Genomic DNA, 14,510 nt, shown 5'->3' on the forward strand with positions numbered 1-14,510 from the left:
GATATGTGAGACCCTTATTACTTCTATTTTTGAAAGAATAAAGAAGGTGAGATATTTAGCATATAAGGAAATATTTAGTATCAATATATCTCAAAAAACTATTCCCATTAGGTATAGTAATTATTTTGTCTTTTTCCTAAATAATTTGCCAAAATCCATTGTTATTCTACCAATTGTAAAATAAAAAATATAATTTTGAATGACATTAATGTTGAAATATCAATTAAGCTTCGGGGCATTGTAATGAAATTCAATTCCACATCACTCACTTAGAAATGGACATTTAGGACTGCTAGAAGTTTGGCCCTAAATTTGTCATTTGACATCATGTTATTGTCATGTTCTATATAAATACATCTTAGCATAGGGCACAAAAAGCATTTAGCCATGATGCATTGTCCCTTGACTGTGGCAGATGGCTTGTTTTGCTAGAAAATGACATGTTTGATCCTATTTGCAAATGCATGTTTCAAGTTAAATTAGTATCTCATACTTTTGGATGTTTTATATATATAATTTTAACTTGTTTGATATAAATCTTTTATGTTTACAAGGTAAAAGCTTGGGATCTCATTTGAAATAAATGAATTCTATTTACTATGGTAAAGGCTTATATGGTTTGTTCTTAATTATCATGATAATTTATGATTAATATGTTAAGTTAGTGGAGATATTTGGCGATATTATATCATGTCGCTTTGTACTCATTAGCAATGGATAAATTGACATATTTGTTGTGCAACACGTACATTGCTAACCACTTGAACCCCATTCGCAACACTGTTGAGGGTCCCAGTGCATGAACAAATTGGAATAGGAGTACACGAGATATCCATGTCAATCTCATTTATTACAGTTTCAGTAGTTTTCTTTCCAGACCTTGCCCATCAGCTAAAAGAGTATTCTCATCATTTGACGTACGAGGTCGTCTTTTGGACTTCTTTACCTTAGGAGACTTAGGTACCGTGGAACTCTCTTTTCTTACTAGTGCCATTGATCTTCTCAACAGGTGCCTCTTCCACCGACCTTTCTTCCTTCGCCAAGTTAGGCGATTGAACACACTGCATGTGATGGGCTGAAGATGTCTCCAAAATAACAACATAGTTTAACAAGTTAGTTGGAATCATGTTCAAGAACTTCTCTCTCTCACTCCCCATGTAATCCATAGGATAAGTTACTAGTGGCATCCTAATAGTCCTACGGTGAAAGGCCACAATGTTTCTAGACAAAACTATAACATTGCGCACTCCAAGCATGGGTTTTTCAGACATTGACCAAATAAGTTGGAGTTTAAGATGATTCTTAAATAAAGTCATGGTTTTATGGCAACCTCAATTGTGTATGTCAAGGCCATTATCTCTATCTATTACAATAAGAAATGATTTGCAGCTAAATTAAATAGGCCATTAGGTTCTCCAAGCAAGCATTTAGCTCCATTCAAATTAAAGAGACCTCACAAATGTATATAAGCAAAACCTTATTCAGCATATATTTTAACTTGTGGATTATAATTTACTTTATCTGATATGAGACTTCGTACATTTACAGGTCTCAACTTAAACCAAGCTCTAATACCATTTGTTAAGAATGAGAGCGACCACCCGAAAACGGATAAGAGTAGCATAATCAAAGTAGAAACATATGATATTAAATTATATTAACTCAAAACTTTAAGGCTTAAGTTTAGAGGTTTTTTTCTTTATTTCATATTAATTATTAAATCTAACTTTATCTGATACGGAACTTCCTATATCATGTTCAGTTTGCTCACACTTAGACAACATAATAAACACATATGGCATTAAATCAATATTATTATTAATATTTATAAAAACTAAATAATCTATATATACTCGCACACACTGTACATGGTATATGTTGCTGGGAAGAGGATAATGAAAGGATTGTATGGAAGAGAATGTGATTCATGAATAGCGTGTGCATCCAAAAATTCAGTGGCAAGGAAGCAGAATCAAAGTAATGGAAGAGAGAGAATGAAAGGAATCTAGAACCAACTAGTTTTTGCACGAAATATTACTTGGCTTGAATTGTCTTTTCCTCAGTGTGGAATATAAGCTTGTGAGTATGCCCGCCCTGTGGCCTATGGGTGTGCGTGACTTCAATTGTAAAGTGTGTGTAATTGCCCTTAATTAAAAAAGAAAAAAAACAAGAAATCTCTTATAGTGCAGGATTAAAACTATGTCTTGATAGTTTTGTAATATGTTCCATCAGCTCTTGAAGAACAGTTTATTTGTCTCGTATTGCTTAACCCTATTGGTTGATTTAAATGCACAAGATAGGATATTTTTGTTAAGTAACCATTTTTTATTTACAACATGTGTCAATACGAGATTTAAACCTTAAACCTTGGGTTCATAAAGAGGTGGTATTATCATTAAGACAACTTACCATTTTTCATTGCCCACAACTATCTTTCTATTAGAGAAAATTCTATTAAGGCAAGGTCTATCATTGAACGTTGACACCTCTATTAGTGAAAGTTTAAATTTTAATTTATCACATTATGAGAAACTAATCCCTTTTCAGTGAACTTAACCTTATTGGTAGGGATGGTAGGATATTAAATATATAGAAAATGTTATAAGCATGTACCAGTGAAATTAATGTGAATTATAAACATTGAATAAGTAATGTTTTTAACCAAATCGAATTATATAGACCCTTCATTAATGAAAAACATAAATAGAGGTGGATGCATAAATAAATAATATTTTTTCATAAACAAATAAATCAAACAAATTATAAAGATTCTTCAATAGCTCCATGCGAATTCATCATCTATCGGCAAAGATATGGATTCATCATTTGCAATCTACTCTACCTATTCTTTTTCGGGGCCTAAATCTATCCTACCCATTTTGGTAATTAGTCCATGCGATGCACGGGGTATAATACTATTAGTGATAGTGATTATAAAAGGATAAGACTTATTCTCTCTTAATTATAATACAAATTATTATTAATTAATTAACATTTTTCAAAAAAAATTGGTTAGAATCTTAATTTTTTTAAAAAATTTACATATTTCTAATCGTACTCTTGAGATTAATAAATATGACATTTGATTTATTCAAAATACCCTCCTTAATTACTCAATAAAATAAGAATATAATTGGAAAAAAATATATAAACACCTATCAAGTGACCTATTTTTTATACCAAATAAAGCTTATAAATATAACTTACTCTTTTCTATCATAATATAAGGCATTTTTAAAAAATTTATTTGATAAAAAATATAAAGTATTAGATAATTTTTTTAACTATAACCCTACTTTATTTATTACTTTTTTCTAAGAAAGTTATACATTGAAATTTTAATTACTATTATTAAAATTCTTATATAAAGTATTCAATGAGTGTATAAATAAAAAAATGTGAATGTTTTTAAAAACTTAAGGTAAAACTAACATTATTCATAAACCATGAATTAGTTAATTATGACATATTTGTGATTTGGAGAGAGTATATACTTAACTTTACAAATTTAATATACTTACATTTAATTAAATCATGATAAGTAAACCTTAATATATTAATAAAAGTAATAATAAAATTTATTATAAAATAAATAATTTATAAAAGATATATAATTTTTAATTTAATTAAAAACAAGTATATCGAACAAATACATAAGATTAAGATATAAAAGGCATGAACAATCAATTTAATTAATTATAAGTAGTGAACAACCTCGTAAATTGTAGAGAGTTCTTTTGGGCCCACACGCTAGCCATGCGACGTTGTCCGAATCCGGGTATGCCGGGTCTGGTCATTTTCTGGGTCGATGGAAATAAGCATTTCGGATAAGTTTGCTGGATACGAGCCTTACTGTAGACACTACTCCTTTCGGCATCAACCCGGAAATTCAAACATCCGTTCGCGTTGGAGATTACTACTCAAAGTACTCATGAATGAACAAATGAAGAAATTACAGTGAATCCAGCAGCTGTTTTTATTCCAAGAAGATTTTTATCGCATTAATCTCTTGGTAAGCTAATATTTTATAATTCCCGCTCCAGTTTCATTCTCTTCATTTTGTTCCACCCTCACTGATAAGAAGCTGCTTTGTGTGTTTCTCATTTTTGCTGCATCTCGTCAAATACTTGAGGTCAAGTAGTTTGTTAGCAAGAGCTGAGAACTTAGAAGGATGGGAATTTTCGTTAAAACATGGAAGCGAAATTGCTATTAATATTTACCATTTTTTATAACTCGAGATCTATGTTTCAATTTTATTTTGTGCACTTTTGATCTTGCATTCGATGTGAAGATATCCTGATAAAAGTTAGGAAAGTCATCCGAAAGATATCCTTGAAATCTATTTGTCCCGCAATCAAAATCTGAAAATAAATCTTTCTGAGTAATATTAACTAAACTAAATAGTCATAGTGTGGTCCTAATTCCTTATTTTGTGTGGGCATTTTATTATATGTTACCATAAAAGAAGTTTCCTTGGCGGTTATTCATCTTACTTCGTATTGCCTTATTTTTTAGTTGAAATTCCTGCGGATAGTTCTTTTTGACATTTTCATAGAAAGACGACGATTGGCTGATTTGCTTAGATACGACTGCTCATCATTGACATGGAAATGGGACATCTTTTGGGATACAAGAAACAATTATGAGTTTTCTGTGAGTGTATGCAGAAGAATAGTTCTTCTGGATTGTTGCAAATCGATAAGTGAATTTAATTGGATATTGGCTAAAACTGCCTTATCACTTTCTAGTGCTTCGCCTTTTCCTCAATAGTACAAGTTAATTTTTTATCCGCTGGAGAACTTTTGGTCCAAAAAGGGAAAGAATTATGGTTGATTGTTTATCATTCCTTAAGCTGTTCATGTCTATTTCTTATCTCCTTTAGTCATTGGAAAATATAGTCCTGCTGGTGTACAAGTAAACGCTTCAGGCTTTTAAGGTGAAGCAAGCTTTGGTTTGTTGCCCAGTTCACTTCAAATGCTGAAGGGAAAGATACGGCCTTGATTGTGGGAATACCTTTCATTGCTTGATATTTGAACTGATCTCTGTTGCTTGTTTTCCTTGAATATGTTGAGTTGAATTCATATGTTAAGAGTCATGTACTCATAGCTCCTGATTTGGTGACTTATTTTTCAGTGACCAACTTTGCCACTTTTCAATTGATGTCAGGTGATGTATTTCTTAGATATTAGTGACTTATATGTAGAATGAAATTTGGTGTGCATATCTGGCTGAATGTTTAATCATGATATCGCAGTTGGAAGAAGGTTACTATTTAGCAATAATATTGTATAGTTTTTCTTATTTAATTGAAAAAATAGCATCTTGTTTACCTTTGTTCTCAGGTCATAATGATTATAAAAGGACTGTTCGGAAGATATGAAAGGTGGAACCCTGTTCATCCGACTTATGGAGCATTTTGGGGCATGGGTGTCGGCATTGGCTGTGGTGTTGGATGGGGTCCAGGATTTGGTCCTGAAGTGGTAGGCTATGTTGGAGCTGGCTGTGGTGTGGGTTTCAGTGTAGGTATCACTCTAGCTGGCTTTGGTCTGGGTCTTCCTATTAACTTCATCTTTCAAGCCCCTTTTCAAGGTAAATTCTTATAGAGTTGAAATATCAGTTTCTTTCTAAAGGTGTCACTCTATCCACAAAAGTTATGTATCTAGGAGTCATCATAAACTGGACCTCTTTCACCTGATGAATATGAAATCCTGTGCATTTAGATTTTGATATTCTTAATCTTGCAATCATGGTGATTAGGGGTTTTTTTTTTTTTTAAATCTTAATCTAGCAATTACAGCAACAAGAGGCTCTGCATTGGAATCAGCACATTTCAATGGTTTTCTTTCTGGAAAACATGTTGCTGGGAATAGCTGGAGTGGAATTGCAAGATGTGTTTCTTACCTGCATAGAGAGGCTGCGGAGAAATTATCTAGCTTTAGGCAAAGGCAGTTATTGATCAAGGGTAAGAAATTGAACCCCCCCCCCCTTTTTACTGGAAAAGACATACTTTCTTTGCTCACTACTTCTGCATGGGAAATTTTATGTGCATTCCATGATCAGTTTTTCAGTTCTGTGATGTATTGATTTTGTGCTTAAAAGATCAATGAATTTTACCCTCTATCACCTATTTGTTAGATTTGCAAGATCAAGAACTCAAGATATGAATTTCATTGATTAAATAATCTTTGTGTTGTACATCTGTTGATATGGTTACTTTCTTGAAATCCTTCCTTACTAGTAGTAGTAAACTGGTAAGGATAATCAAATTTTATGCATTTTCTGGTTAAAAAAATTATTTCAAAGGTTTAACCTGATGAATCATACTGTATTGGGTTTTCACTTTTTAACGTGATTTAATGCCATTACGAAAATGACGCCACTGCTTGTGAATGCTTCCCAACTCATGTTTGCTGGGTATTAGACTCTATGCTGCCGTGTTATGGACATGAATTATCATCTTGACATGAGCGACATAATGTTAGTTTAGTAAACATGTTTAATTCATTGGACTACCACATTAGCATATTCCATGTAAACTAAATAGTTGAACAAAATGATATGAGCCTTACACAATACACGTCAGAAGCTTATGTCTGTATTAACTTGAGTTTTATGACTGGCTTCATGTTGCTTGGGAGAACAAGAGTTAAAAACAAAAAAATGTTGTATGAGAGGAGCAAGTGACAAATGATCTTCTCATGGTAGTTACATTCTAAGATCCTCAATGTTAAGGAAGAATTATAAATCATGTGCATATGATGAGATGAAGAATTTTCAATTAAGATCATTTTTATGCTCCTTCAGTATGTGAGTTTTTGGTAGTTTCTGAATGGAGATCAGATTCAAAGATTTGCAATTTTCTTTGCAGGGAAAGATTGATAGCTTCATCAGATCCTTCGTTTCCATTAGTTGCTGAAGGAAGCGAAATTGACAACCTTCAGTCTTTCAGCACGAGGCTATGCACTACAGAATGTATTTTTGTCTAGATTTTTAGACAAGATGCTTGTCTTTTCCTTTTCTTTAATTGGTTCATGTGCATAGAGTTAATTCAAATCAGTTCAGTATTTTACTACTTTATAATGATGATTTGGTATGAGTTATTTAACTTCTCAAGAGCCCATACCAATGTAATACTAACTCAATCCTAACAAACCTTGTACATCTCTAGCTTTCATACAAATACTCCCAAGGGTTATTATTTATTACTGTAAACTAGACATTATTCCACAAAGTTTCATATTTTAGGAGAATATTCTAGCAGCTTATTTTGTAAATGGCTTAGATCTCGGGATAATAGTCCATGCATCATGCGTTTCTTCGCCACTAGAATCATGAACTTAACTATCTGTATAAACTTTGCACCAAAGTTTTCCATCACTATTGGGAATTGCATACCAGAGAATTTACATGGCCCAGCCTCTGCTTTCCGGATATCAACCTCAGGGGCACCTTTGATCTTCCAGACTTCAGAATCAATCACCGAGCTTCACAGCCTCAAATAGCTCCTTCAGGTGATCCTTCTTCATCGTACAAAGAATCTCATAAAGAAGAGGAATAGTGGCATTCGCCTTGTGAATGACCTGACCCCATAAAAAGTTATCCATGTCCTGACCGTTAGCTTCTCTGGGTTCAAGCAGCTTCTTCTTCTTTCAACAGTCTCTGCTTTTGCCTATTTTCAGGTACTTTTTTTGGGATACAACGGAAATAATTTTCAGCCACTTTCTTATCAGAGGGAATGCGTATTCCAAGAACCAAGTTGGTATGGAAGTGAAAACAGAAAAGAGATTGCAAGCAAGCACTGTGTTTGTCTGAAATGAAGCAGGGTTACAGCTGGTGGATAATGCTTCTTTGTTTGTTTGTTGTTGTTTGAACTTTGCTTGGTTTCTGTTGAATGAAATTTCATGGTATTTATTCAACAAGAAATAACGTAGGAAACAGGTTCAGGAAAAAGTACAAAATAGGTGAAATGTATGGAGACACAGAAGTAGGTAGGTAAGGATCTTGGGGAACAGAATAAGGAAAAAAAGTACAGAGAAATATGATGCGAGGGACTGAGTACGTTGTGGACGAGTATGGATATGGTTAAAATCCAAACGGAGAATTGGAGACTTGGAGCATATCATGTGATCTGTTTGGAAGGATCATTTTGATCCTTCGACAAAAAGCGAAGCGCCACTCAGTTTGACTTGTTACGACTGTCTAGAGAGGGTATCTACATCAAGAATGCTTTGACTCTGCTCTCAAACAACCGTTCAACGTTAACACAGTTGATGGGTAAATGCTAATTTTACAGCTTTACTTCCCCGCGTGGTGCATGTTACCTCCTTTAACTTTCGCATACGTTTGGTTACTTTGCTCATCGCACTAACAAAGATATTCAAATTATTTTGTGTCTATAATTTTAATTTAGTTGCAATTTAGTTTCTGAAACTTAACTCATTCAACTTAGTTCTTCGAGTTTCATCATATTAAAAAAAAAAATCATAGTTTTTCAGGAAGAAAGACGAAGTTGTAACCAAGTTATAAAGTGGATGAACCAATAAATTAAATGGTTAAACTTGAGAGATCTAGTTACATCAGATTAAATTTTAAAAATTTAGTTGTAATCAAATTAAAAACACGTAAATTACAAATTAATTTCTCACAGATGCTATCTTTAGGTTATTTAAATATTTTGTTAGCTAATATGTAAAGGAGCATATTACTTTCCTTCTATTTCTTTTCAACAATTAATGGCAGGAATGATTGACAACCACTATTATGGAAACTAGATATATTTTTTAATTTTTATACATTGTATAAAATGTAATCTCAATGGCCTTATACATGATTAATAAATAAAGTAATTTGCTATGTATTGTATGTCAGAGGCATTATATTGAATATTGAGCCTCATTAGTCATATAAATATAAAGTCAGAATTACAAACTTAATTATATTTTTTGTTATTCAATCATAGTTATTTTTATTATGGTTCTATAATCAAGATTATTTTCCACTTGTATTTTATCTTGCTCTGTTTAATTGTGTCCAAAACGACTCTGAATGAATTAGATCAGGAAAATGACATTAAACGTCATCCATAATAGGATTTTTTTTTTTTTGAAAGAGACGGTATTTTTTTTCCCTTTTTGGGTATTGCATAATTAATATCAGTTTAAAATATAAAATTTGTAACAAATTATTCAATATTCACTAGCCATGAATATTATATTTTTAAAGGAAAATTGTCGTCTTTTTTTTTTTCTTTTTTCTGAAAAAGGGCAACTCCACGCTGAAAGATTAGTCTTTTAGCAACCAACGCATCCTTCATTTTGAAGTATAAAGGTGAAAAAAAAAAAACACATATTGACAATAATGGACTCCACTTTTTTTAACCCTGCTAGCTGAAAAAAATCTCGTGATAAAAAAATATAAATTAAATTTTTAAAATTTTGAAAATGCAGCTGATCCATGTTAATATGAAAAAAGCTTATTATTGATATATAAAAGTCCTTCACTAAAAATTTATAAAGAATATACCATTAATATACATTAATATACAATGATACAGTATTGACAAATATAATAAATTCACACCGCAAAAAATAATAAATATTAAATTGTTTACTTGATTTTAACTTATAACGTGAACTACATCTACAAAACCCCATTTTTTACCATATCTTAAGAGTGAGACCCACCATTCTAAATTTATCTCCCTACTTTCCCATAATGAATTACTTGGATTCAATTCTATTCAACGCCGATGCTCAATCAGGCAAGAGATTTACATGAGCAGGAACCATAGAAATTCAAGGGTATGACTAAGTTACAATAAATTAAAGGTGAAGAGGGGAAAAAGAAGAAACAGAAATTCAACAGCAAAACTAAATTCCAGTACGATAAATTAAAAGGCAAAGACTGAACTTACAACATTAAAACAACAGAAATCCTTCAAGTAAATAGGAAGCTATGAAATGAAACCACAAATATGGAGCTGGGAAATTAATAATGTGATTCCTCTAAAACCAGTATGCTCAGTCTGAGAATTCTTCTTTCCAATGCCTGAGGAATTCTATTATATTTATTCAAAGCTTTCTATGGTATCTTACAGAGATCCACAGCAATCAACATTGACATCCGGGTTGCCTGTCGAATCCTTATTGGGTCTATAATCCATCACAGGTGAGCCCAGCTCCTTCTTCCATGGCCAAGTACTGATGAGAGTTTGAGGGGACTGGTAGTCCTGTTTCAAGCAACCAGTTGAACCTAACTGGCCACTGTAGACGAGTTGCTTGGATGTCACGGCATCGATGTTTGAATGCGGCTCAGCATCCGGCATTGCTTGCAGTTGAAAGCAGTTGCTAGCCATGACAGAACTATCACTTGATTCAGAGACAGTGTTTGAGGAAATGTGAGACAGCTGAGACCACATGCTGTCCGAGGAAGGGTCAAAACCAAGATACCTCACACTTCCCAGGTCTTTCTGAAAGAAGTCATGCTCATCTACTTCAGATTCCAGTCCAAACCTGTAAAGTGTTTAGTAGATAACAAGTTGCACTGTTCATTATAATCCATGTATCTATATGTCCTATAAAAACTCAAACAAGACGCGCCATTCATGAGCCACGAATAGTACGACACATTACATGGGACCCACACGCATTATGAAAAATAAATAAAATACAAAAAATCGACTAAGACCAGTTCACTATAATTCAAGAGAGGAATAGGAAATGAAAGAAGCATATCACCAATCAGATAAAAAAAGAGAAAGTCAATTCAGCAACTTCATTCAACAATCTAAACAGCAATTGTATTGGGGAAGGATGTGGACCTATAAACCACCATTATTGAATTGTCATTTACATCAATAATGATGAATGACATAAAATTCTCCCCTCTTCATATTCATGTCCACAGAATTTTGTTCCGACAATGTCGCAGACATCACCGAGAATACCATAGACAATGTTGAGAACTGTGAATTTTTCCAGTCCCAATGCCCCATTAGTTGATTCTAAAAGGAAATGTCAAGTTGCGATTTGCAAATATTGGAACCAGACTTCTAAAAGATTCTACCTTTTAAAACACAAAAAAATGTTGCTGTGCAAAAGGCAAGTCTAGTTTCAAAGCACAAGCTAGTTTACTTCCTTCTTACTCTTCCATCCCACACATCGTAATGATCCAAACATGTGAAGTAGCTTAGCATTACAGCAACCGTGTACAAGTCCATAAGATAATAACAATGAATCAATGATTGTGTCCCTGACACAACAACATCATTCACCCAAACAAATAACCACTCCACTGAGAATCTAGGACTCGCAGCAAGCATGATGTGACTCCATGTAAGTCAAACAACAGAAAGACAACACTGCATGCACACAGCTCAAACTATCACACAACGTCATCAAAATCACAGGGCTTCATCCGGAATACGTTCACAAGAAGATATGCTGCAATACCTGTACTCTTTACTGTTAATCTCACTGGGAAGAGACTCCATCTGAAGCTGTGATAAGTTGTTTCCAAGGTTTATACCCTCACGAGTACCATTAGTGTGAAGAGGCAGGCTGGCAAATGATTTTCCACAACCACTTCTGGTCCCACCACTAACCTCCGAAGACTGAGCAGGAGGATGAGCAGCTTGTGATGCTTCCACAGGCTTTCTTGAACGATGACGACGGCGAATCATGTGTCGCTCACAGTACTTTGAGTCTGGGTGAGCGTCTCTCGAACACCTCCATTTCTTGCCGTCGGTTCTCCGGCACCTTCCCGGTTCTGGGTCTATCTTCTTCCCGAAATAGGAGCCATAACCCACTTCAAAAAAAAAAAAAACGCAGAAAGAAGATTAATTGGTAATACTGGGCAGAAATTAGGGATTTGGGAGAAGAAAGAAGTGAAAAACGCAGGGATTAGAGGAAGAAGAAATTGGGGATTTTGTTGGCTCACGAGCTGAATGAGGAACCGGCATCAATTGAAGACTCTTGTGAATCGGAGCGAGAAGGTCGGGCGGAACGGATAATCCGGCTTTGAGATACTTAAAAATGAGAGCTTGGTGTTCGAGCTCCTGCCACTGCGCTAGCGTGAACGGCGACGGCTGGAGTCCCGTCCACATGGCCGGCGGAATGCTCATTTCAGTGTATTTGTTCCGCTGCTGCTGCTGCTACTGCTAGTAGTTAAAAGCACAACACAAAGAAGAGATTTGATTTCAATGGCATAGACAGAGATTATTAGCTGCATATATATAGCAAGGAAGGGGGAGAGAGGGAGAGAGACAGAGGTAGAGAGAGAAAGAGGCGGTTACCTCGGAGTGGGACAGACAGAACACGAGCCCGGCCATGGGTAGGATCGATTAAGGAAGCTTTGAACAGTAACTGAAGAGGATTGCTCTAATCGGGGCAGCCGCAGTATGAATGTTCGTGATAAGAAACTACCGTGGCCCCAGGTTCATCTGTACTCACCCGGTCTTATACATAAAGTCAAATGTCCAGCGAGGAATTGATGGTGTATTTCTTTTAATTTAAGAATATAATTAAAAGTGATTTATATATAAATGAAATATCTATAATAATATATGTACGTATTACATGAGATCTGATCCGTGGCGTGCTCGTGCATTTTCGAACAATGACATTGTTTCAATAAACATAATATTAAAAATTAGGTAATTTTAGTCAATTAAATTGATAAATTGTTGATTTAAGGGTTGAAGTCCAAAAATAAAAAAAAATTACTGTCAAGTATATTAACAACTTAATTAAAATCATTGATGTGTGCCAATGGTTTTAGTTTTACCAATAGCATTACCTTAATTATTAATAAACTTTACAATAATTAATTTTTTTAATGAGTGACTTATATGTAATTCTTTCATAAATCAATGCTTGATTTGATAAAATATTTCGTTCTAATTATATTTTAACTATGATGTTAATCATTAATCATTGCTCGTGATATGTAACTATTGAGGCCCCAGGTTCATCTGTACTCGGTCGGTTTTATACATAAAGTCAAATGTCCAACAAGGAAGTGATGATATATTTCTTCTAATTTCAATAATAAGATAATTGAAAGAGACTTATTTATAGAATTGAACTAAATATCTATAATAATGTATATTTAGTTACATGACATCCGTGACATGCCCGTGCATTCTCGAGCAACGGTATCGTTTCAATAAACATAATACTGTTTGGCCAAAAAAAAACACAATATTGAAAATCAAGTTAGCCTTGCCAATTAAATTAATAAACTGTTGAATCATTATTTTGGTCGATCCAATATAATATTTCATTTTGATCACATTTTAACTATGACTTTGATTATTAATTGTTGAATCAGTGTCATAATTGGTTCAATAATTAATATGATTTTCAATACTTTATGAATAAGTATTGTTAGATATAATTAAAGGTAAACGTGGCAAAAACATTTTATATGATTAATCAAAGCACTTTTTTTCAATGAATAAAAAATGAAATTGAAGTTTTTTTTGGAAAGTTTTGAAATTGAATTTATATTTTAGGAAAATGATATTGAACAGCTCTAAAGGGATCAATCTCATCATTAGTTTAATCCAAACTCTAAGGAAGCTAATATCTATTAGAGGTGCCAAAATTTAAAAATATTGATAATACACTAGGAAAAAAAATTCAGTTAATGAACAAATTTAGCCTTAAAGTATTTTTCAAGAAACATTAGGCATTATATGCTATATGATGGTTCAAATTTATTCATGAACTAAAAAAATATAGCATCTAACATCCTCCATCTAATACAAACAAACGTCTATTTATTCTTAAATGATGGACTCATATTCATTTAACAATTTATCTTTTCTCTCTGTCGAGCTTGCTTTGAACAATATATTCACCATTCTTGAATCTATTACCAATTTGTATAGCATGATAGCCTCCCCACTGGTAGTCCTTGGTGCCTCATCCTTCATAGTAAAACCACTTATCAAAAGAAGAGCATCGAATGAAATTATAATTATTCATTTCTTGCCATTTTTAAATTTGGCTTTGCTTAAACATTCATTATCAAATCTATTATTGCCTACATTTTTTTTTCCTTTTCAATTATAACTTGAAAAACGAATCAATGGCCTCGATACTCGAAGTAATAAGAAAATAATATGCAAGTTTGTCAACAAGAGGGAGGAAAGGGAAAGGAGAAGTAACTATCAACGATGTACACTTGAATGAATGTTAAAACAATTGGTGGGGACAAGAACTTGAACTAAAGCTCTCAAACCAAGTGCATCAATTCCATCATCGTTAATGATCAAAAGCTTGGGTCATCCATCATCCTTTAATTTTTAAAATTTATTATTTAATCTAGATTGTGGAACTTGTCTTCCAAATCATATTCAAGAGCAATACTCATGCCTTTGTCCCTATCTCATATTATACCTCTTCAACCATCTAACCAAATGTCCCAACCCTATATTTTCTCATATTTGTATCCTTCCTATACAGATGCTCTCAAGGTAGAGGTCTTTGAGATGGGGGTCCAAGAAG

At 33.5% G+C, this 14,510-nt stretch overlaps 2 protein-coding genes and 1 pseudogene across 4 annotated transcripts; 1 reads left to right on the forward strand and 2 right to left on the reverse strand.

Moving 5' to 3' along the window:
* Positions 1-648: 648 nt before the first annotated feature.
* Positions 649-2,419, reverse strand: LOC129322065 (protein BASIC PENTACYSTEINE2-like; annotated as a pseudogene).
* A 1,414-nt stretch (positions 2,420-3,833) lies between these two features.
* On the forward strand, positions 3,834-8,385 carry LOC129321817 (cadmium-induced protein AS8-like). Of its 2 annotated transcripts, XR_008596108.1 has the most exons (5): positions 3,834-4,012; positions 5,343-5,589; positions 5,789-5,962; positions 6,869-7,511; positions 7,680-8,385. XR_008596108.1 is itself a non-coding variant. In XM_054967731.1 (4 exons), exons 2-4 carry the CDS (start codon positions 5,349-5,351, stop codon positions 6,877-6,879), a joined length of 426 nt encoding a protein of 141 aa, XP_054823706.1. In that variant the 5' UTR covers positions 3,834-4,012; positions 5,343-5,348; the 3' UTR covers positions 6,880-8,385. The 2 variants fall into 2 exon arrangements, 1 of the variants encoding a protein (XP_054823706.1); XM_054967731.1 differs by having other exon boundaries at positions 6,869-8,385.
* Positions 8,386-9,856: 1,471 nt separating this feature from the next.
* LOC129322663 (growth-regulating factor 5-like) lies at positions 9,857-12,447 on the reverse strand. Of its 2 annotated transcripts, none has more exons than XM_054968983.1 (4): positions 12,293-12,447; positions 11,938-12,154; positions 11,451-11,805; positions 9,857-10,511 (listed from the first exon to the last, which is right to left on the reverse strand). In XM_054968983.1, the coding sequence occupies exons 2-4, from the start codon at positions 12,119-12,121 to the stop codon at positions 10,091-10,093; spliced, it is 960 nt and encodes a 319-aa protein (XP_054824958.1). In that variant the 5' UTR covers positions 12,122-12,154; positions 12,293-12,447; the 3' UTR covers positions 9,857-10,090. The 2 variants fall into 2 exon arrangements, with proteins under 2 accessions (XP_054824958.1, XP_054824960.1); XM_054968985.1 differs by having other exon boundaries at positions 11,938-12,157; positions 12,293-12,433.
* Positions 12,448-14,510: the final 2,063 nt, after the last annotated feature.

The sequence above is a fragment of the Prosopis cineraria genome, unplaced genomic scaffold (genome assembly GCF_029017545.1).
Source record: "Prosopis cineraria cultivar Desert tree isolate PC_DT_omini unplaced genomic scaffold, ASM2901754v1 PC10, whole genome shotgun sequence".
In the NCBI taxonomy this organism is placed as follows: domain Eukaryota; kingdom Viridiplantae; phylum Streptophyta; class Magnoliopsida; order Fabales; family Fabaceae; genus Prosopis; species Prosopis cineraria.

What these genes read in the sequence shown, in the direction of transcription:
- LOC129322663 (XM_054968983.1), bottom strand. Translation starts at nt 12,121, where the DNA reads ATGAGCATTCCGCCGGCCATGTGGACGGGACTCCAGCCGTCGCCGTTC. An exon ending in GCCGGTTCCTCATTCAGCTC is followed by an intron (nt 11,806 to 11,937) that starts GTGAGCCAACAA and finishes TTTTTTTTGAAG; the next exon opens with TGGGTTATGGCTCCTATTTC. An exon ending in ATTAACAGTAAAGAGTACAG is followed by an intron (nt 10,512 to 11,450) that starts GTATTGCAGCAT and finishes AACACTTTACAG; the next exon opens with GTTTGGACTGGAATCTGAAG.
- LOC129321817 (XM_054967731.1), top strand. Translation starts at nt 5,349, where the DNA reads ATGATTATAAAAGGACTGTTCGGAAGATATGAAAGGTGGAACCCTGTT. An exon ending in CTTTCAAGCCCCTTTTCAAG is followed by an intron (nt 5,590 to 5,788) that starts GTAAATTCTTAT and finishes ATCTTAATCTAG; the next exon opens with CAATTACAGCAACAAGAGGC.